Consider the following 23,138-nt stretch of genomic DNA (forward strand, 5'->3'; position numbering starts at 1 on the left):
AAAAAGTCAGAAAGCAAGATTTCGGATCATTTCTAGAGATGTTCTATAGAATATCATTCCTTCCAGAATCACCTTGATCAGCTTCTGAAGTTATAGAGACAAGTTCAAATGCTGTTAATGGAACGATTTTTTATCAAAAACTGTTATCTCCCTTTGGTTCACTCAAGGGAGAAAATAAGACTCAGCAGCTGTAATGAACACTTCAGAAATTACATCTGTATTTGAGACCATTTGATGATCTAGCCCAGTAGTTCTAAAACCAGTTTGGGCATCAGAATCACCCAGGAGTGGTTTTAAAAAATATAAAGGTACGTGGACCTATCCCCTAACTCCTCCCTGTACAAATACCCATTTCGCTGACTCAATATCTTGGGGGGGGGGGGGAAGGGTGGTAAGAGTGAGGGCTGATGACTTATATTTGTAAACACTCCCTCCTAGTAATTCTGATACAGAGAATGCCTTGGGTCAGCACTTAGTAATCACTGACCTAGCCAAAAGATGTTATGTAAATGATATGTAATCAGTATTGGCATATATCAAACTTTTGGTTTGCCTTAAAATATTCAGGGTCTGTTAAGTAAGTGATATTTCTTTTCTTTCCTAATTTTCTTCAGTTAGTGTGTTTCTATACTTTGAGCAAAGTTAGTCTCTGCCTGGGAAAGTCTTTTTAAACTCGGTGCTCAGTCTCAGGATGTATGCACACAAGGTGGTAAGGGAAACTAAGGCCCCTGAATTGACTCTAGCAGTGCGTGGGAAGCCAGCATCATTAAATCACCCTTGAGTCTGTAAGACTGACGTTTCCTCAACTGAGTCAGGTGGCGGGTTACTTTCGTGCCAGCGAGATTTCTGCTCAGTGCTTTTCTCTGTGTGCAGATCCAGCACAGTACTTGGTTATTAAATATATAGAGAACCCTCATATTACTCAATTAATTTTACAAACATCAGCAAATGCCTAATTAAGGGTTCCATCTGTCAATCTCGGTAACTGAGATGCAGGAAGACAGAGTAGGCGCGTCTTAAGTTTGTCTTCATCATACTCATCAGTTTAAATTCCCACCTGTCCCTAGAGATGAAACTGGTCTTCGTTGTGTTTCTAAGACCAGGGGGTTCAAAGTAAATGATACCTCAACCTACTTGGGCTTTTCTTAACCAACATTCATGAACACCTACGAAAGAATACTATCCCTTTGTCCACTGAACCTAGTTCCCATGAGACGAGTATCCTATCAAAGAAAGTCTCCCTCAATCCAGAGGACTCTAGAACCTTCTAGATCCAAAGGAGTTTTGATTTTTGCCTGCATATTTGAACAACCCCAGAACCAACCACAAGTCTAAGGATGTCTCAGATACAAGTGATTCCTTGGGTCCAGTGGCACGTGATCTTAGTCAGGAGTACTTTGAGACTCTAACAGAAGCCATGGGCCCTCTCCCACCAAGAAAACATGTACATGTGTATACACACCCACACCAATTAGGGGGGGTTTGGGGATATTCTCGAACCCATCTATTGGCCCCAACTTAAGATTTGCTCAAGTCTGTCCTGACCAGGACCTCTTTAGGGAAACATGCGATGGAGTCTCAATTTAGAAAATATATAAAAGGAAATAAAATATAAAGGAAAATATTAAAAAAAAATTGCCTCAAGAGAATGAGAAGACTCCACAGATTGGGAGAAAATAGCAGACACATCTGATAAAAGACTATTAACCTGGGGGCGCCTGGGTGGCGCAGTCGGTTAAGCGTCCGACTTCAGCCAGGTCGCGATCTCGCGGTCCGTGAGTTCGAGCCCCGCGTCGGGGGGCTCTGGGCTGATGGCTCAGAGCCTGGAGCCTGTTTCCGATTCTGTGTCTCCCTCTCTCTCTGCCCCTCCCCCGTTCATGCTCTGTCTCTCTCTGTCCCAAAAATAAACGTTGAAAAAAAAAATTAAAAAAAAAAAGACTATTAACCAAAATTTACCAAAAAGCAAAAAACCTTAAAATTTTACAGTAAGAAAATGAACAAACTAGTTAAGAAATGGACAAAAGACCTAAACAGACACCTTACTGAAGAAGATACACAGATGCCAAGCACAGGCAAAGACAGCCAACATCGTATGTCACTAGGGAAGTGTGTGTTCCAACAAGAATCCACCACAACCCGTCAGAGCAGTGAGATCCGGGCCATTCAACACGCTGGCCATGACATGGAACAGCAGGGACTCCACTCCTCGCTGGTGGGAGCACAGAATGGCGCGGCCACTTTGGAAGACAGTTTGGCGGTCTCTTACCAAACTACACGCTGCAAAACCCGCCATGTGGTCTGGCAATCATGCTCTTTGGTATTTACCCAAAGGGGTTGAAAATTGATGTCCACACACAAAAACTTATACATGGATGCTTACAGCAGCTTTATTCACAATTGCCAAAACTTAGAAACAACCAAGACGCTCTTGGTGATAAACCAATCATGAATGGTGGTGTGTTTAGACAATAAGGTCTTCAGCACTAAAAAGAAATGAGCTCTCAAGCCCTGAAAAGACACAGAGGAATCTTAAATGTGTATGACTTAAGTGAAAGAAGCCAATCTGAAAAGGCTCCATACTGTGTGATTCCAACTTTATGACATTCTGGAAAGGGCAGAGCTAAGGAGACGGTAGAGCTCAGGGGTTGCCGGGGGTCGGCGTGGGAGACGGGACGAACAGGTGAAGCCCAGGGTTTGCAGGGTTATAGTGTGTGTGATACTATAACAGTGGATACGTGTCACTGTACGTTTGTCCAAACCCACGGGATGGACATCACCAAGAGTGACCTCTAATGTAAGCTATGGACTTGAGGTGACGGTTCACAGACCATCGTCCCGCTTTGGTGGGAGATGTCGATGGTAGGGGAGGCTGAGGGGGAACGGGAGCAGAGGCTGGTGGGAAATCTACACTTTCCACCTGCTTTGTGCACCTAAAGCTGCACTGAAGAAAGTCTATTCTTGGAAAGAGAAAAGCCATTACCCAGACCCAGGAAAACATGTGCAGTTAGGAAGACACATCTTTTAAGTCCTATCTACAGAGACCAAAATTGGAGTGCCACTAGGGGTATCAGACACGGGATGGAAATGCTCAGCCAAGTGAGAAAAGTGACCCGCGTGGATGCGTCTGCGCCACAAGCCGCGCTCTCGAACCATGGCTGCTTAGGGAAACTGTCCCGAGGCCAGGGTCTCCACCTCTGACACCGGCCCCGGCCACTCGGAGCAGCCAGGGCCTAGGGTGTGAGGGTGAGCGAGGCTGGGCCCCCTCCGCTCGTAGGGGGCAGAGGAGGAAGGTAGCAGAGTCAGCAGCCACGCCCCAGCTGGCTGGGGAGGGGACCTCCGAACCTCGTCTGTCCTCCCCAAGGCGAGCCTGGGATGGGAGCTGGCCTCCTTAGCTGGGGTCCACCAACGCGGGGTAGAGGCTCACCGCCTTGGCACCTCTCTTCCCTCCTCCGCCTCTTGCCGGGCAAGGGACGCAGGGCCTGGGTTCCATCTGCACAACCCCACCCAGGGCTGGGCGCTCACCCCAGTAGAGTCGAGGATGAGATCATGGGGAGCCAGGCTGCACTGGGTGATGGGTCCAGGCCCCGCTTCCAGCAGTTCAAGCTCCTGCTGTCAGTTGGACGTGACCTGAGAGGCTGGCGTCAGGCCCCCTCCACGCCTGGAAACTGCTCCAGGGCTGGAAAGGAGTGTAGTCTGACATCACCACCCTCTGCCAACCCTCAAGCGTAGACCTCGTGTGTCTCCTCCCCGGCCCCCAGCACACCCTGCCCGCGCCTGCCTGCCTGCCTGCCTGTGTTCTCTTCTTCTTGGGTGCTTTCCAGGTGTGAGCTCAGCCCTCCACTCCCCACCCAACCGTCGGAGGAATGTGGATCCTGTGATCACAGGGCAGGGGGGGAGGGGAGCGCTCCCTGAGGGCCTGTGGAGAGGGAGGAGGGGGAAGATCTGGGGGAGCAAAACTCAGCGTGGAACTGGAACCCCTGTTTCCTATCCCATCTCCGATGCTTCTGCACAGACCCTCTCTAGGGACAGGACAGGTGGGAGGGGCTGAGCACAAAGTCTGTGCCCCAAAGGAACCGGTGACCTGAGACGTGGGGCAAACCTCACAAGCCACACGTATAAAATAGCCAGCGTAGCACCCTTCCATTCCATCCAAGGTGTAGTGCACCTTACGGGGTGGCAGATGTAGCTGGAAACTCTGCAGACACAGCCTTTAGACTCTGGGGGTCTGGGCACACCTGTGGTCATGAGTGCTCGTCCCCACGGGTAATGCGCTTTTCCCAAAGGAAATGGCGCACGGGGCGTGCAGGTACACACCCCTGCACACCCTATCTGCGAGCAACCACGAAACCACGTTTGCCTACAGGGAAGGCGCATGGAACAATCTTTTCCAGCCATGGAAACTATTTCTGTCTTTCCCTGCTGTTGTAACTCACAGCCAGGTCCTCCAGGCTTGATCTGCCAGAACTTTCCAATGAGCTTCTTTGTTGCGGTAACAGACAAGCACAGCCTTAGCGTCTGTCCGCCCAACAGCCCACGTTCAAAGGATGTGAAGCTTTCCGTTGCTTCTGAGAGGTTCTGAAATCCGAGCACGTGTGAGAAGTGGCACCCTCACCGGGCAGCGTCCAGCATCCCGCGTACCCCCCTCCACCCCAGGCCGCTCAGGTCTGCACGTCTCACACGGCTTCGCCACCTGGAACACTGTTCCTCTGCCCTCTCTCCCTCCCTCCCTCTGCCTGGCAACCTCCTACTCATCCTGCAAGACCTAGTCGGGCCTTACCGCTGCTAGACAGCCTGCTCTGCCCCCCCACCCCCCCCCCGACAGGCCCGCACCCGCCCGCTCAGGGATCTGTGGCTGCTGCGACACAACGCTTTCCACTTTGAGTATCACCTGAGCTACCAATCTCTGAGCTACCAAACACAGAGAATGTGTTTACTGAATGAACCACAGAGGCCAAATTATTTCAGCTCCGTGTTAGCCAGAATCCAGGCACAGGGAGTTAGCTGGTCGGGGTGCACAGGCTCCCAGACCTGGGCGGGCCTTCCAGATGGCCTCTGGTGAGTCCTGCCTCCTGGACGCACACCTTCTCAGGTCCCTTCCCACAATGCTTCATGGCTGCTCCGCGTGGCACAGACGGAGATGGACAAGGCGCCGTGTGACTTCCCAGCCACTTCTGCTTGGAGGTCTCTGGTCACTCACTCTGGAGGAAGCCAGACACATGCCGTCAGGACACCCAAACAGGCTTGCGGAGAGGCCCCAGGAGGCAGAGCCAAGCCTCCTGCCCATGGCCCACAACAGGTTCCCCAGCTTTTGGGGGTCACTTGGGGGCAGAGCCCCCCAACTCGGAATCAGGCCTCACCCACTGCAACCTCATGAAAGGTGCTGAGCCAGAACCCCCAGCTAAGTTGCTCCCAGAAAAACTGAGATAATTCGTGTTTATTACAGTTTTAAGCCACGAGGTTTTCGTATCATTTGTTACGCAGCGATAGATAGCTCATACAAGCCCTAAAAGCTCAGCTGGGTTGTTGCTAATGCGGGGAGAATCATGGAGGAGTCCGGCCTGCAGGAACGCATCGGTGCCCTGGGATTTGGACCCAGCCAGAGGGAACAAATAAGAAGTAAATATCAGGACGAGAAACCAAGGCTTGTCTCCCGGGGCCCAGAACAGAGGCATAGGTCACACAAACACTGAGCAGACATGACTGTGGTCTGAGCCCTGGGGCCGGCTGCCCTCTCTCCCTGAATCCTGCGTCCCAGCGGACAGAGCAGATGAACTGACCTTAACTGCCCTGGTCTTTCACAATCATACTTGGTTTCACAGCCGGGCACTGACTTGTCGATGCTGTACAGCCGGATCGCAGCCGCAGCACCGAGGGCTGGGCCCCGCTCTCCGGCTCGGGCTTGGTCCGCTTCTGGCGGCATGGCCCTCGCGGATGGAGAAGCGGGTTCTCTCTCATCTTCTCCTCTCCTCCCTCTCTTCCTCCCTCCCCCACTTCTCTCTCCCACATGGATAACATTGCTAGATGCAAAACAACACCACCAGATTTGTCGCTTGTCAGACCCCTAAACATCGCAGTCCAATAACGGGACCACTGAGAATGACCATTTCTTGGGCACCCGCCATGCGTTTATAGCCAGGCCCACCACTCCTGCCGGCCTCCAGCCTGCAGTCTGTCCCCTGTTCTTCCTGCCCAGCTCTGTCCTGCCCAGAGAGGGGCCTCACATGTGCTCAACCCACACATCCAAGTTGTGTCCACACCCACACCCTCTCTCCCCGCTCCTTGGGCCAAGGTGTGCAAATGGCAGTGATCCAGTCCCCGGGTCAGAAGCAAACAGGCCCTGTAAGTGGGTGCAGGGTCACTTGGGAGGGGACTCCACATTTTCCTGCACCAGGAACGTGATCCAGAAGTGGGGCGGGGCTCTGGCTGGCATGACCCCTTGGCCCAGAAGAGTCCTGACCTTCTGGGCTTGGCGAGGTGGGGAGACGCCCTAGTGGCCTCCAAAGTGAGGAGCCCAGAGCAGCGGCCCTGATTTCCCAGGCCTGTTGGCAGTGCCTTCCCAGACACTTGAAGCATGACTTCTTGTATTTGCTCCTCATGACGGACAGCGTCTGAAGGTTTGCCCGACGGCAGAGCTGAGGCTCACATGTGGCTCAGTCTGATCGCACAGGAAGCCCCAGGGCCACCTGCTCAGAGACCTGACTCTGAGCTTTCTGGGAGCTGTGTGGTCGAGGCCTGGTCAGCAAACCCGGGTGACAGGTGGAGAGGCCCAGTGACCGACAGGGAGTCGCTGGTGCACCGAGCCCAAGGCCAGAATCCCAGAGGATGTCAGGCAGGGGAGCCCAGGGGGGATAGGACAGGGCACAGCCCAGCAACCACACCCAGCCTGGCCACACATCCTGTAGATTCCTGCTCAGGGCGCGGAGAGCAGCCGCACCGGGTCTGAGGCCTTCCTCAGGCTCCCTCTGCAGCCCCAGATCACCAGTCTCCCCACAGGCCTGGAGTCACAGGGGAGCTCCCCGAAAGCGTAGAAGATCATCACCCGGGGCCGTCCTGAGTCCTGCCTGCTGCTGGCCTGGGCTCGGGAGGCCCAGACACAATCACCGCGGGCAGTCGCCAAGCTGGGGAGACCGAGGCACACGACCAGAGCCTTCGATTGTGCAGGGGGCCCCGAATGGCAGCCTCCACCAGCCAGGACACCCTCCTCTTCACGCGCCACGGGACGCGGAGCCGGATCACCGTGGTGCAGCGGCTGTGAAGCGGGCGCCTTGAGGCCCATGCTCTGGAAGACCCGCAGATGTTTGGTCCCCATGTCAGGGACGTGATGGTGGCTCCCAGGAGCCCACGGCTGTTGCACTGGTGCCAGTTTGTATCCTGCATGCGCCCCAAATGCCCCAATGCCGTCGCGCCTGCTTCTGCTTCTCAACCTTATTTTCTTAATGGACTCAAGCTCCTGTCCGCTGCTACATCCCAAGGAAATGGCCAGAGAGGTATTTCCACGGACTGACGGGGTTGGCATTGGCGTGGCCTGATCTAACCCCATGGGCTCCATGTTCTTTTTCTTTTTCTTTTTCCTTTTTTTTTTTTTCACATTTTAAGCAAGTTCTTTTATTTTATTTTTTCAATTCTATTGTTCTTTTTTTTAAATTGTATTTAACTCCAAGTTAGTTAACATATAGAATAATAATCGTTTCAGGAATAGAGCCTAGTGATTCATCACTTACATACGACCCCCAGTGCTCATCCCAGCCAGCGCCCTCCTGAATGCCCATCCCCCATTTAGCCCCTCCCCCCACCCACCTCCCCTCCAGCAGCCCTCAGTTTGTTCTCTGGATTTAAGAGTCTCTTACGGTTTGTCACCCTCTCTGTTTTTATCTGATTTTTCCTCCCCTTCCCCTGTGAGGGAAATCATATGATATTTTTCTTTGACTTATTTCACTCAACATAATACCCTGTAGCTCCATGTACGTTGTTGCAAATGGCAAGATTTCATTCTTTTTGATCGCAGAGTAGTATTCCACTATATACACTATAAGCCCCGTCTTCTTATCCATTCATCAGTCGATGGACATTTGGGCTCTTTTCCGTAATTCGACTATTGTCAACAGCGCTGCTATAAACATTGGGATGCACGTGCCCCTTTGAATCAGCATTTTTGTATCCTTTGGATAAATACCTAGTAGTGCAATTGCTGGGTCGTAGGGTAGTTGTATTTTTAATTGTTTTGAGGAGCCTCCATACTTTTTTCCAGAGCAGCTGCACCAGTTTGCATTCCCACCAATCGTGCAAGAGGGTTCCCGTTTCTCCGCGTCCTCGCCAGCATCTGTTGTTGCCCGAGTTGTTCATTTTTTGGGCCCAGTGTTCTTGAAATTCACTGTAGGGAGCATGGCAGCTGCACAGCAGACACTCAAAGAGACTGACAGCGACCCTCGGCAGCTGAGCACCCCCCAAGGGACTGTAATGGGGACACACGTGCTGTACTCGTCAAGATGCCACGGACGGAGATAACAAATGGGGACATCAAATATCAGCTGCCAATCGGAGTCACGCTCTGGGACAAGCTCAGAGTGGCAGGCGCGGCTCGTTAGTGGAGCCCGTTGGCCGTGGGCAGGACTTCCACAGAGATGACGTTGGAAGATTATCCAGGAAAATGCCAGGTGGCCATTCCTCCGCAGCTTGGCTTATGAATCTGAACCCAAGAAACAATTGTGGACTGATTGATACAGGCCTTGCTCTGCCGACCTCTGCCCAGGAGCTTATCCCTGAACTGCTTCACCGCTGGAGTGTTTGAGGGCCACGGAGCCCACGTGAGCTGGGAGGCCCGGCAGGAGGACGAGATGCAGACAGGACCACCCTGGAGGGTAATCCTGGGCGGAGCATGCCCCCTCGGCACCTGTCTGCACTTCTGTGTACATCAGAAGCTTCCAGAAGGGGTTGGCCCGAGACCCTGGCTTCAGAGCCCATGCATGCATGCCACAGGCCGGTCTGCCGTCACCTGTCCACAAGGGAACACTTCCTGACGTCATCGAAGTGCACCTTCTTTCTCCAACATTCCTGGACCTGACGGTCAGTAGTGTCCTCCTGTTTCTGAACTTCGGGCCCATCGTGCCAACCCCGCTAATGGTCCCCGCTGCTCTGCCTGACTGTGGGCTGGGAAGACGAAAGCTACAGGTCACAGAAAAAAAGTGGCCCCACTGTTTTTCTTGATGAGCAAAAACAAAAGTTTTGAGGCCTCACGGAATTTTCCCAAGCCTTTGATGAAATGAATCAGAAGAGCTGGAAGCCGTGACTTTAAAAGGTCTTTAAAAGGTCCCCTCTGTGGTTGCAGCCAGATTGTGGCCTCCAGCTTGAGTCCTGAGACCCTGCTTCTCCCTGGGAGTCTCTGTAGGTGACATTCTCTCCCTGTGTCCCTTGCTGTCTCTCCTCTGTGTCCCCCATTCTCCAGCCTGCCCACACCCAGGCCCATCACGCTGGTGTCCTCAGGGACTCTTGTCAGGCCCATCCCTCTGTGGCCTGGGTCCCTTCCTCCATGTAGGGGACATCTGGTTACCCCTGTGTTTCCAGAAGGTCACTCATCTGAGAGTCACTATCTCTATTTTGCCTTTTTTCTTTTGCCCTATTCTCTACTGAATATGTTGTTGTCTACATGTTCTGTATTTCTTTTAAATGACCACCTTATGTCATGATTATTAAGTAGAAAACCAGCTTCCCTTGCTGCAAATAGGAGGAAACAGTAACAATCAGTGTTCTGAAAACAAAATTATGTTAGCAAGTCCTGCCTCAATTCTAAAGGGAGGGCCGCCCTCTCCTTTGTCACTTCCGCCATTTTATGTCCTAAAGTCAACCCAGGTACCGTCAGTGGTCAGGTCCCAAAGGTTGGCCACCAGTGAATTCAAAGATCTTTGGGGTCCCTTTTCTCTGTCTCTCCCCCTCCCTACCCCCTGCCCCTCATTCCTTCCCAGCGGTTTTTTGTAACCCCCTGTGATAATCACATGCACGTAACACAATCCTCTGGTCTAAAAGTACATGCCTGAAAAGACTTTTTTTTTTCTTTTTTTTTTTTTTGCCAGCCCGCAGAACAAGGGACCAGCATTGTTTTGAGAGAGATAACGGGCTCTGTTTCCACCATTTCTCCCCGCCGGCCCTGAGAGATACCACGGTGGTTCCTGACAGGAAATCCCCTTGTGCCTCATGGAAAACCCAGAGAAGGAAGTGGAGCAGCCCCCTGTGGATGGCTGAGGCTCCTCCCAAAACTGTACAAGCAAAGAAAAGTCCACCACGGCAGGTCTGGGGCCCACGGCCCACAGGCCCTGACCAGCCCCGGCAGGGACACGGAAGCGTGAGGGAAGGCACGTGCACACCACGGCTCACACCGTGTGTGAGCGGCTCCAACGTGGCCTCGACTCTAACAACTTGATAAAATCTGCAGAGAAAGAGGCATCACTACGCCCTCGTTTGCAAACAGAAAAACCAGGGCCAAGAGACTGCCCAAGATCTAACTCACGGTCAGCACCAAGGTCGGCCTACTCCCTTCCCCGCCACTGCCACCCCACACACCGTCGGCACGAAGGCTCCCCACATGTATTGCCTGTTCCTTCTAGAACTCAGAAACTGAGCCCTCCGAGGCCACTCGTGACGTCGGCCTGAGTAGCTGGAGTGGGGAAAAGGAGGGAAAACACGAAGGTGCCAGAGTCCGGTCTGTTAAAGGCAGGTCTCCTCTGCCTGGAGGCTCCCAGTCCCTCCCGGGCCTCCTGTCCTGGCCACCAGTGGCACACGCCGACCTGCGAGGAGCACGCAGCCCCACAGTGCAGCCGAGTCCCGGTTCCGGAGCTGGGCGCTCGCGGCCGGCACCACCACCCGGCCCGTCCCAGCCCACCCCTGCCCGGGGAAGGCAAGGACCCGAGGACGCTGATTGCGGCGCCAGCACTTTCTTCGGGAAGTACAGGAAGCCCCACCCCTCGCCCCGCCCCGTCTCGCGGGAAACTGGCAGGTGGAGCTGGGCTCCAGACCCCGCCTGGCCCTGCGGTGGGTCCGCATCCCCGCCCTCCGCCCAGGGCCTCCCTTCTCCCAGAGCCACCTCACAGCTCCGGGGCTTTTAAGAGCCTCCAGCCGAAGCCCTTTTTACCAAGGACCCTTGCTTCCCAAAGCGTGTTTTTACCAACCAAACTGAAATTGCTGAGCCGCGGTTCTTTCCTTTTCCGGGTGGATGTGGGGCGCCCCTCGGAACGCGCATGACTGAGCTGCACTGAAGATCCCGTGGGAGCCCGTGCGCCCCTCTCTCTACTCCTCCGTGAGTAGCTGACAGTTTCCCCACCCCCACTCCTGCTGTGACCGGTCAGCCCAAACATGGTGGCCTGAGGGCCGGGAGCTCACTCCGGCCTCTGCGCCACTTCACATGCTCCCCGCCCCCGCCCCCACCATTACAAGGTGTCCTTCCGGAGGAGGCTACAGAGGTTGTTAGAGTTCTGGGTAGGGGGGAGGGCACGCTCATTATTTCCAGTGAGACAAGGATCTTCAGACCCCGCGATGGAAACCAGAGAACCGTTCGTTGAACGTCAGAAATCTGACGGCATCATCAGTGTCCATCCAGCAAGCCCCGCAGGATGGACGAGGCCCTCCCGAATGTCTTCCCAGCCTCAGAACCTGCACCAGCACCTTGAGCAAGTGCGGAGCCCGCGTGGCCCTACTCGAGGAGCCCTGTCCTGAGGAGCCTCCGCTCTGGGCCCCGAATTGTAGCCCTGAGGCCCCACGGAGCAGGTCTGAGTCTGAGGATGTCCCTCAGGTACTCAGCGAGCTCGGTTCAGGCCTCCCCTGCTCTAGCAAGGGACACCCCCCTGCAGCCCGCCGGGGCAAACACCGCGGGGTCTTCTGGATCCTTCTTCTCTGATCTGGTCCCAGCTTATCTCGACCCGTCGTTGAGAAGGGAGGTGCCCGGAACTGAAAAGGATGGCCGTCCGCATGCTCATCGGTCCTACAGAATGGAACCCAAATGCCAGGCTGACGACAAGGAGCAAGACAGACCCCGGCCATCATGAAGCTCCCGTCCTGGTAGAGGGGCGGGGGATGTGGGGTAACGGACGAGGACAACATCAGACAGTGACGCTCCGCAGAGCGGAAGCAGGTCCAACGAGGCATGACCAGAGGTCAGGTGGCCTCCGTGAGGGGCTGACATTCGTGCTGAGATCTGAGTGACGAGAACAGCTGAAGCGAAGTCCCCAGTGCAGCAGCAGACCCCCTTCTCTGCCGCCTTTCGGTAAGCCTCCCCTTGCCCCGCGTCTCTGCCCTCCTGCACCACCCTGGCTCCTTGCTGGGGCAGCTCAGCAGCGTGGGGCCCACCCGCCATGGTGGCACTGGGAAGGAGGTCCATTCTCAAAGAGAAAACTTCCAGAATTTCAATGACCTTCAGCAAAGTGAATGGCGTGGCAGTTCGGGGAGCCCATCCCCCTCCCCGCAGGGAAGCATTCTGGGTGGTGGAGGGCCCTTCTCCAGGGCCTGGGTCTGCTTCCAAGAAGAAAGAGCCGGGATCCAAGAGACAGGCGGAGAAGGGGCCTGGAAGGGGGTGCTGTGCAGTGAACCCAGAGCTCTCCCCTGAGCCCACAGTGCCCGCTGCCCAGTGGTCGGCAAGGCCAGCCAGGTGCTGTGTGGCCCTGCTGAGATGGCCCGTGTTCCCATGGCAGGATCAGTCCCAAGGCCAATGTGGTGACAGCGCCCCCAGTGTCCCTGATGGGCAGTGCTGTGGGGTGGGCACTTACTTGACCACCAACACTGGTGCCTGGAATAATCCTGCTCTGCATGTGTTTGTTGACAGAAGAGGGAGAGGCGGAGGAGGAAGGACTCAGCGAGCCTCTTCCACACCCGTCCCCACAAGAGCGGGCCCCTTGAATGCTCTCTCCCTCCTCGTGTCCTAGGGCAGGTGGCTGAAATAGCCCGGAAGTCCCCTTCCCCACACCTGAGCAGCTGGAATGGAGGTAAGACCCTCTGGCGGGGGGGGGGGGGGGGGGATTGCACAGGAAGCTACCTCTTGGGCCCCACAGTCCTGGCCGGAGGGCGTTTGGAGCTCTCCCTCCATTTCTGGACCAGGCCATCGGGCACCGGGCAGCTCCCGGGAGCCTTATGAGCCGCACACTCTGCCCTGTTGCCCTTGGAGGCTGAGGCTCTCCAGCTCCCTGCGGTTCTGAGAACTGAACGTGTTTTCCCCATCTGATGTGGCAAGAGGCCACTCGTGTCCAGCGGTAGCCGGCCCTCCGACCGCAACAAGAACAGGGGTAACCCCCTGGGTGGAGTAGACCGGGTGGGGACCCCCCTGAGAGCCAATGACTTCTCCCTCCTGACCCACCCCCCCCCCCCCAATCAACTTGGCTCAGCTCATCAAAGCGGCCTCCTCCTCCAGGCCCCTGGCTCCCTGCTCTGCTTCCTCCAGCATCTCAAAAGAACCTTCCCAGAGCACAGATGGGACCGTGCACCTCCCCTGATTTAAAACCTCCCTTTGATCTTCTGGGGAAAAAACGGTGCACTCAGAACACACAGATGATACTCCTTATCGAAAACAAGCTGTTCCGGGCACCACTGCCTTAGCAGAGAGCGTAACCGACTTGTCCAAGGTCACAGGGCTAGTGACTGCCTCCACTGGGATTCGAAAAGAATTCCAAACTCATGACAGTCGAGGCCAGCTGTCACGGGGCCCCTCCAGCATCTCCCCTGCCTCCCAGGGAGTGGGGATGCCCCAAAAGGCAGGGCGCGTCCCGCCATCATGCTTTTAGCCTCTGCCAAGAACGCTTTCTCACCTGTTGGAGCTTTCCCCACCTCCAGTACCCAGCACGAAGCCACCCCTCAGCGTCTCATGACCCTGGAATCCATCGACGACACACCTGCCTCCCACTGTCTTTGCATATGGTTGTTTCTGCCCACCTCTCGTCCCCCTCAGAGGGCAGAGGCTGGTGCGACATTTCCCTCCGTGTCCTCACAGACCCGCGTTAAGGTGGTGGCTCCAGGATGGGTGTCCCCACCACCACCTCCGTCTCCACCGTGCTGTCACGACCACGAGGCTCTGGACGCGGGAGAGCACGGCTCCCCCCAGAGCACGGACAGCCCCCTCCCCAACATTTGACTTCCCTCTGGGTCAGAGGTCAAGTAGGCAGAAAGGCAGCAGAAAGGCGAGTTGGGGAAGTGCCTGGCACCAGAGTCTCCGGGTGGCAGAGTGGGTCCTGGAGCTGGCAGGTCACCAAGCAGAGCACCATTTGTTCCCAAACAGAGTGACTCAGACCTGATTCGTGCCCCAGCACCTCCCACCGCGGGGACCCGTGACGACCGGTGCCTGCTTCCTGGGATTCCTGTGCACAGGCTGTGCCCGTCTGCCCCGTGGAGCAAAGGAGGGGTTGGGGGTGTGGGCACCTGGAGAATCATCGTTTCCAGGGACGCCCTGGGGCAGTGCTCCTTACCCTTGGCTTCTCATTCTTGGCCACACGAGCACCTGGGAGCGCAAAACAGGTGGTCAAGCCTGGGCCCCCGGACCGAGTTGGGGGTCAGAACATCAGGGGACCCACGTATGGCCTTTCTCAGCAGCTCTCTGGTGCTTCAGTCGTGTGGCTGAGACAGGAATCACTGGGCTCTGGGGGTGCCTGGATGGCACATCGTGGAGCCTGCTTGGGATCCTCTCTCTCTCTGCCTCTCCCCCATCCCTCTCTCTTGCTGTCCCTCTCTCTGTCTCTCAAACAAATACATTTAAAAAATGAAATAAAATAAAAGGGATCACTGGGTCCCAGCAAAGGGCAGGCGCAGGCTGGAACGGTAGAGGTGAGATAGAAATCGGGTGCCAGTGCCCTGGGCGTGAGGACGGTCTGCAGCGGGGAAGAGGCGAGGGTGCCCCGAGGTGGTAAACAACCGCAGATGGGCAAGAAGGAGCTTGCAGAATGGGGCACCTGGGCCCTTGCCCAGATACGGTAAAGCCAGAGAGAAGGGCGGGAGGAGCAGGGGAGCTGGCGTGCGGGCTGGGCGGTGGCTGGGAGGCAGGGGCAGGCCTGACTCCGGGGTGCGAGGCTGGGAGAGGCCGGCTCCCCTCCGGCTTAGAGGGTCACCGAGCAGTCCCAGTGAGTGAGGGGTATGGCAGCCATATTGTGGACCCTCAAACTCAAAATCGGGACTGGTTTACGGAGGAAATGGGACACGATGTCTTATCTAGATTTTTCCTGAGAATCTGGCCCACAGAGGCCCTGTGCCGGGGTGGCGGAGGGGATGTGCCCTGTGAAGAGCACTGATCTGAAACCCTATAAACTGGTACAATGGCATCGATGTCCCCGTCTGTCCTGTGACTCACAGGCCCTGGAAACTCCCCATTTCTACACCGAGAGCAGGCGAACTTGCGGCCGTTAGGTTTTAGCGTCCACCCGGCTGGACCGAGGGACACCCAGATAGCTGATGAAACATTCTTTCTGGGTGTGTGTGAGCGGGGTTGATGGGGGGGACTGAGTCCAGCAGGTGGCTCTCCCCAGTGGGGGTGGGGGCACCACCCAGTCCATCTAGGACCCAGATGGAACAAAAAGCCAGAGGAAAAGCGAATTCGATCTCTGTTCTTGAGCTGGGACACACCTCTTCTCCCCACCTGGGGACATGGGCGTTTCTCGTTCTCGCTTTCAGACTCAGAATTTATACCCAAGCCCCTCGATCCTCAGACCCTAAGACTCAGGCTGAACGACACGGCAGATGGCGGGACTTCCGGGCCGGTTCCTATAATAAATGTCCTCTTACGTATCTCTATGCGTCCCATCGGTTCTGTTCATCTGGGGCAGCCTAATACAGGATCATTGGAGTTTTAAATCTACGCGCACTGTTCTTGTGTTTCGCGGGGGACAGGGCATGAGTGAGGTGTCCTCTCTCTCAGTCACATCTCCAGTCTTGTTGAGTAGACATTGCAGAGATCCCCTGTACTCCTGCGGGCATCTCTCAGGGGTAGAGGTGATGCCTCGTGGGGGAAGGAGCCCACTCGGTCACCCAGCATCTAGTGCGGATGGGGGGAGGGTTTACGCTAGATCAGCCAGAGCCCTGGAGTCCTGCGCTCAAGGAGTTGACAATCTGGTGTGAATGTTGATGAGTCATATTATTATTTGGGGTTCTGAGGAAGGAGACCAGGCCTCGTTCACAAGGCCTCGTAATACAAGATGCACCTTGATGGGAATGGTATAAAGAGGGAGAGATTCATTCACTCCAAGGTGTGTATCTGCCTATCTGGAAAGCTTCCTGGAGGAGGAGCCATTTGATAGGGACCTTAAAAGAAAGGCCTGTCCGGAATAGATATAAACTAGGATTTTCAAAAATCCAGGGGCAATTCAGTGAAAAAAAAAATGTATTATTTAGTATATGGAAATTAAAATATGTTTTGACCAGAAGTTGAATAATTTGTCTGCAATCAATGTACTGATTAGTAAGATCTTGAAGGATTTGAGGGAAACTTTGCTTTAGTTCAGATTAGTTTTGTTTTCACCAAAGCTGTCTCTCCCCAGCTGGTTCCAGTAGATTTATTAGCTCAGTTCTGCTCGGCTAAATGTCAGTTTTGTGGATGAATCATGCTTCAGACACCGAGAGCCTGTACCAAATACTGCCTGAAACACACACAAAATATCCTCTTGACGGAGACAGTTAATACATCCGTGAATTAAAAGAAGTACTAAAGCAACAGCCTATATTGAAATTCTATTAGAAGAGACTTAATTTAATCTATAATCCACAAGATCCTTGACATTGGAGACACGTACAGCTACTTAGCCTCGAAATGGCTCAGTTCTCCTTCCCCCACATGACAGGCCCGATGTACCTGAAGAAAAAGAGGGGGTGGGGAGGGCACCTGGATGGCTCAGTCGGTCGAGTGTCCGACTTCAGCTCAGGTCATGATCTCATGGTTCACGAGTTTGAGCCCCACATCCGTCCAGCTCTGTGCTGACAGCTGGGAGCCTGGAGCCTGCTCAGATTCTGGTCTCCCTCTCTGCCCCTCCCCTGCTCACACTCTGTCTCTCTCTCTCTCTCTCTCTCTCAAAAATAAACGTCAAAAAATTTTTATTAAAAAAATTCACATATATAAAAAAAACAAGAATAAAAAACAGAGAACGTTCATCTTTATCAGATTGTGGTGTGGGGTTCAGGTGAACTGATAAATAATTTCCCGAGCCAGAACACCGAACAAAGCTAAGACTTTAAACTGGATGAGAGAAACTCCAGAGAGATATTCAAAAAGTCGTCAGTCATCTCAGCCCATATGAATCTCTGCCATCCCCACAGAGTGTTTTTACCAATAATTTTTTTTTTTTTTTTTTTTTTAGTAAATTGGGAAATACCGGCAAGTTGGCCATTTGTGGAACCAGTCTTGGCAAACGGATTTTCACAGAAGTGGCTTTCAGAGAACTGAGTTTCCTGAAGTCACTGAGAACCCTGTGGGCTCTCGGGACGCTTCTTGCCTGCTTCCAGGTCCCCCTGGAGTTCTAGGCTGGGGCGGGGCTGCTGCCTGAACCCCGGGGGTGTAACCGGACCCCACCCTCAAAGATCTTCCGGGAGATCGGCAGTCCACGCTCAAGTTGGTTCTGTGTCAGGTGCAGCCGGGAAGTCCCTAAAACCCAGAGTGCCGGCTTCCAGAAGATGCTCCCCCACCCCGTGGGTCCTGGCTGACCCTCTCCGCCAGCCCTCCAGCCCCCAGGGGTCAGTCCTCCTCGGGGCCGCCTGGGTCTCTTCTCCGGTGGAAGAAGTTCTGGGTGGGGGAGGTAGATGAGACACTGCTGGAGGGGCGGCCTCCGGGGCCCTTGAGGTGGGGGCCGCGGTCTGTCCCTCACCGGAGACCCGAAGAGTCCCTTCCTTTCCCAGACCCTCAGACTCCACGCTTGCTCTCCTGGGGCAACACATAAAGAGGGGTGCCCGCTGCTTTGTTCCTGCCTCGTGGTCCCATCGAGCCCTTTCCAGGAGCACCTAGCCCACCAGGGAGCAGCCCCCTCTCCTAGCTCCCGGGGCTGCCCCTCTAGGAGCTCCGGTCTTTCGAGGGCCGTGTGCTCTGTGTTCAGTACCGTGCACCGTAGATGTGCAGAGATCTGGGGAGGGGAAGAGCCAGCGTCCCTGGAGCCACAGCCAGCGTGAGAAACACGACAGCACGGGCGCCTGGGGGGCCCCGGCCGTTAAACGTCCGACTCTCGATTTCGGCTCAGGTCGTGATCTCACAGTTCGTGGGTTCAAGCCCCGCGTCGGGCTCTGTGCTGACAGCTTGGAGCCTGGAGCCCTCTTCGGATTCTGTATCTCCTTCTCTCTTTGCCCCTTTCCCGCTCACGCTCTGTCTCTCTCTGTCTCTCAAAAATGAATAAATGTTAAAAAAAAAAGAAAAGAAAAGAGATTTTACACTCCACCCGCACCAGCAGTGGGCTCTCAGACATTTGGGGCCATGGGACAGTGAAATAGCAAAATTAATTTGGGGCACTGATAGGACTTTTCATTTGTCAGCGGAAGAACATGAAAAAAACATCCCACAAAACTATCATCTGCCATCACAGTGGCTTTGTGGGAGAAAGGACATTTAACACCGAAAATACAGAAAGAGCATATTCTCAGAATGTTAAAAACTGAATACACTTAAGCTGGTCAAAAAAGGTCTTCATTTCTCTTGTTTCCATACAGAGCCTGGAAACCTTCATCTCGGACCAGCTTGGTATTTAGGAGTCACTAATTTAGAAACTCAGATTTCTGTGACCTATGTGTCTAAGGGGACGGGGACTTTCTGGAAGGAAGCACACCCAGCCTGACCTCGGGGAGAACCTCTGGCTCCCCACCCCTGACCACACCAGGTCTGGCAGCTGTCTTGGCCCCACCTCCTTATCTCCACATCTTTACCTCCAGGAGATCCCAGCTTCCATCATCTTGTTCCCCCCCTCCCCACCCGCCCCTCCCCTGCCTGCCTCAGAACCTGGTGTGGGGGGGACCTGAAACTCTTTCCCTGTCTCAGAGCCCCCAGCCCATCGGCCAATTCCCAGCCCCCACCCAGGACCTCCCCTGCTGTGTCTGACACCTGCTGTGTTTGGGGGGGGGGGTCTGGGCCATACCTGGGGACTTGTTCTGCACACAGGACTGAGAAGAAGGAGGCAGCAGCGTGTGAGAGTCACAGGAGACGGGAGTGATCCACTGAAGGTGTCAAATGGGGGGAAAAAACAAAGAAAAGCATCATCTGTGTACCAGCCCCTCCCATCTGGTGACCTGGCCCTGCCCCTCCCGCGGGGGGACAAGCTGGACAGGCTCTGTCACTCACCCACCACCCACCACCCATGCTGGAGCGAGGGGCAGGCGGTAAGGGCAGGCGCCTGTATGTTGCAATAACCCCCCAGGTAAGCCGGTTCTGACTGCCCCCCCGCCCCCGCCCCCGCCTGAGCCAGAGCCACGGACCTGCTGCAGCTGAGAGAAAATAAAGTCAGTCATCACCAAAAACCAAAGAAAACCTCGTTTCACAGAGGAGAAAGGAGAAGCCCGCCGTTGAATGACGCCCAGAACAGCGCGGCTGTGTGCAGACAGTGCTGGAAAACATCGTGTGCTTCCCGAATCCTGAGTCCCCATGATCCTGACACCCCTGCTGCCCAGCCCCCCGACTTCATTCTTTTTTATTTTATTTTATTTTTTAAGTTTATTTATTTTGAGACAGAGAGAGCACAAGTAGGGTAGGGGCAGAGAGAGAGGGGGAGAGAGAATTCCAAGCAGGATCCGGGCTGTCAGCACAGAGCCCGATGTGAGGCTCGAACTCATGAACCGTGAGATCGTGACCTGAGCCGAGATCAAGAGTTGGATGCTTATCCGACTGAGCCACCCAGGCGCCCCACCCAGATTTCATTCTGAGGCCACCCTGGTCCTGTTTCCTCGCGTGCAGGGTGCCCTTGAATGAGCCATCTCTGAGGACCAGGACGAGGGAGCCGTGGGAACTCCAAGCTGAGGCGGGCAGCCTCCAGCAGGTCCAGGTGTGGGGACCACACGGCAAGGCCACGAAGCCCCGTTCGAACGGGGTTGGGGGACGGCAGAGGACAGCGGCTTCTCATGGGAGAGCGAGATGCCGTCAGCCAGGAAACGCCTTCCGCCCTGAGCCGGGCGCCCCAGGACGCGGCCGGACCCTGGCCCCACCCCAGGTGCTGCCCCCGACACACAGTGTCCAGCTGGAGCCTCTGGTCCTGCCCCGTGAGGCCCCTCGAGTGAGGTGGGTCTGATCCCCTGGTGTCCCCACCTTTGTTTTTTTCACCTGTAAGACCCTTCCTGCATCTCACGTGTAGGACACACACACACACACACACACACACACATACACACACACTTCTTTTTTTTTTTTTTTTTTTTTTTTATTTGAGCCTACAGAACAGTTGGCTAAATGCAAGGAGTGATGACTTTATGGTTTGTGGTGTAGACAGTGTTTCCGTCCCAGGCTCCGGGCTCCAGCCTCTGGCCTCCGGTCCTGACCCAGAAGCTCAGGCAGACCCTTGAAGCAAAGAAATGTGCCTCTTCTGTCCCCTCCCAGCCCTACACGGCCGCCCGCACCTGATGTCCTCCTGGGGCATGCGGGGGAGGCCAAGGCAGACCATCTGGCCCACCCAGGTCTGCTCCCCCACTAGGCCCGAGCACAGGGCGTAGAGGCGCAGAAGAACCCCAGATGCCACCGCTCGGGGCCTTTGATTTTCCAGTTTCCAACCAGACTTGCAAGCACCGCTCTCGGAGTCCAATTGCTTTTATGTCAGCCATCACATTGCTCTGGGGTCCCTCACCGCAGCCCAGTGAGGCAGGGGCCTCCCCGTTTCTCTACAGGAGCTGCTCCGAGGTCTCACCGGGCAGACAGGGCGGAACCCAGGCCCTCCCTCCAGTAGGTAATTTCCCACCCCCCACCCAGACTTCCCCTTTACATCTGTGCCACGGAAGCAGGGGCCCCGAGAAGGCACGAGGACCAGAATCAGGCAGGAGATGGGCCCCGGGCCGGGCCTCACTTCTGAGAGAGGATGCGCACGAACTCCTCGTAGTTCACCTGCCCGTCCTGGTCCACATCGGCGCCCTGGATCATGGCGTCCAGCTCCTCCTGGGAAAGATTCTCGCCCAGCTTGGCCATGGCCTGCTTGAGCTCGTTGACGCTGATGTGGCCGTCGCCGTCCAGGTCGAAGGCACGGAAGACTTCCCGCATCTCCGCCTTGCTGCCCGAGGACTTCATGATCTCGGCCATCTCTGCCAGGAACTCGTCGAAGCTGATATGGCCGTCGCCATCGGTGTCCACCCGGGCGATGAGCTGCTTCAGCTCGGCTTCCGACAGGTTCTCACCCAGGGCCTGCATCACGGCACCCAGCTCCTGGACGTCGATCTTTCCATCCCCGTCCTTGTCAAAACTGGTGAAGGCCTCCTTGAACTCGGCCACCTGTTCTTTAGACAGCTGCTCCGCCATGTCACGTACACCTGTCACAGAGCTTCCGAGCCGGCTGCCACTTGGCTCAAAGGGCTCACGTCGGAGACGGGGACCGGCGGCTGGGACGGGAGGCTGTGTCTGTGTGAGGGCAGAGCTCCCGTGGCAGTCTTGCCAAGGGATGGAACCCCCCTCCTTTTCTGCATTCGGAGCAAAGGGAGGAGGAAGGCTCTCCGCCCTCCCCATGTCCTTGGGCGAAATCCTCCTCCCAGGGAGGGACGCACCAGCTGCAAACCAGAAAGGCCGGAATTTGGAGCGCAGGGCCCGCCCAGGAAAGCCTGGAGGGAACCAGCATGGGGGCCGTGGGAGGCCAGCCAGCCTCTGCTAGCCCCGATGGCAGACCTGCCACTCTAGAAGCTTCTCACCCGGCTGATTCTCACAGAGACCATGGCTGGGGAGGGAAGGGGAGCCTCCCTCGGTGGACACAGCAGGTCCCGGAGGAGTGGGGGACTGTCTGGCATTTCTATTCTCTTCTTGGAACTGTTGTCAGCTCTGGCCTAACAGGACGCCCTGGTGGAGGCAGATGGGTGGCAGAAGCGAGTGGAATTCTACCAGGGCGGAACCCTGGGCATCATGAAGTTCCCAGGCCACGGAAGATGCCCCTAGGTGCCCGCAGCTTCAAGACAGCAAGAGGCCCGTGTGCGTGCAGAGCGTGATGCACACATGCCAACTGTCTATCACGTGGTCGTCCCAAGTGTGATTTCGGGGGTGAGGAAAGGTCTTCCTGTTCCCCCCGGAATACCTCTCCTCCGGCCCCGTGATTCCTCTGATCCCATTCCACTGTTAGGTTCAAGCTTCTCTATGAGGGCACGGGGGAGGAATGGGGGGTCTGCTCCGTTCACGGGTGTCCCTCCAGAGAGCCTGGGGGGCACCATGCATGCAGCACAGGATCCAGAGCGGGCCAGCCCCTGCAGACGCTAGGGACAGAGGGGTGTGGAAAGGGGTGGCCAAGACTGTGAACGTGGCCTAGCTCGAGGGTTTACTAAGGGTCAGCCCTAAGCACAAAACCCAGTCTGGAAACTCCCCCAGTCCGGTCTCCTCTGTCTTCTGGAAGGATGTCATCTCTGCCCACTGCTCTGAGTAGCAGATTTTAGACCAAGAGCTCAGCCCTTGGGGACTCTCCCCGGGTCCCTAGCAAGTGACACCCAAGGCCCTCAATTGGACATTTGCACCAGAGTCTCCACGGTGTCTTTCTCAAGCAAATGTCCTCTTGGTCCCTACAGACTCCCAGATCCTCCACCTGCCTGTGCCTTTGTGTGTGACGCACCAACTCCTTCCCTCTCCTGAGAAACTGTATACACCCCAGCCGTCTCCGTTTGAGCCCATCAGACAGACTACGGCGTCTCTCCTCCCTAGAGGGCAGCCAGGCAGACGTGTCTCTGGGCACGGCACAGCGCACCCCGAGCCAGGGACCCAGATGTGGAGAGACACATAAAGGGAAGGTTCCAGTTGTCCAACTTCTTTCATAAAGACGTCTTGAGGGGGGCGCCTGGGCAGCTCCGTCGGTTGAGCGTCCGGCTTCAGCTCAGGTCACGATCTCACGGTTTGTGGGTTCGAACCCTGCGTCGGGTTCTGGGCTGACAGTTCGGAGCCTGGAACTTGCTTTGGATTCTGCGTCTCCCCCTCTCTCTGCCCCTCCCCCGCTCATGCTCTGTCTCTCTCTCTCAAAAATAAATAAACATTATAAAGACGTCTTGAGGAAGAA

General features: G+C 55.5%; 1 protein-coding gene and 1 long non-coding RNA gene across 2 annotated transcripts; one reads left to right on the forward strand and one right to left on the reverse strand.

The window, feature by feature from the left end:
* Positions 1 to 10,909: 10,909 nt before the first annotated feature.
* LOC125170452 (uncharacterized) lies at positions 10,910 to 15,401 on the forward strand. The gene is made up of 3 exons (XR_007154033.1): positions 10,910 to 12,250; positions 12,806 to 12,965; positions 14,249 to 15,401. It is a non-coding gene; the product is annotated as an uncharacterized LOC125170452 (long non-coding RNA).
* A 5,493-nt stretch (positions 15,402 to 20,894) lies between these two features.
* LOC125170921 (calmodulin-like) lies at positions 20,895 to 21,557 on the reverse strand. Its single transcript, XM_047867864.1, has one exon. It carries the CDS (start codon positions 21,413 to 21,415, stop codon positions 20,966 to 20,968), a length of 450 nt encoding a protein of 149 aa, XP_047723820.1. The 5' UTR covers positions 21,416 to 21,557; the 3' UTR covers positions 20,895 to 20,965.
* Positions 21,558 to 23,138: the final 1,581 nt, after the last annotated feature.

The sequence above is a fragment of the Prionailurus viverrinus genome, chromosome B4 (genome assembly GCF_022837055.1).
Source record: "Prionailurus viverrinus isolate Anna chromosome B4, UM_Priviv_1.0, whole genome shotgun sequence".
In the NCBI taxonomy this organism is placed as follows: domain Eukaryota; kingdom Metazoa; phylum Chordata; class Mammalia; order Carnivora; family Felidae; genus Prionailurus; species Prionailurus viverrinus.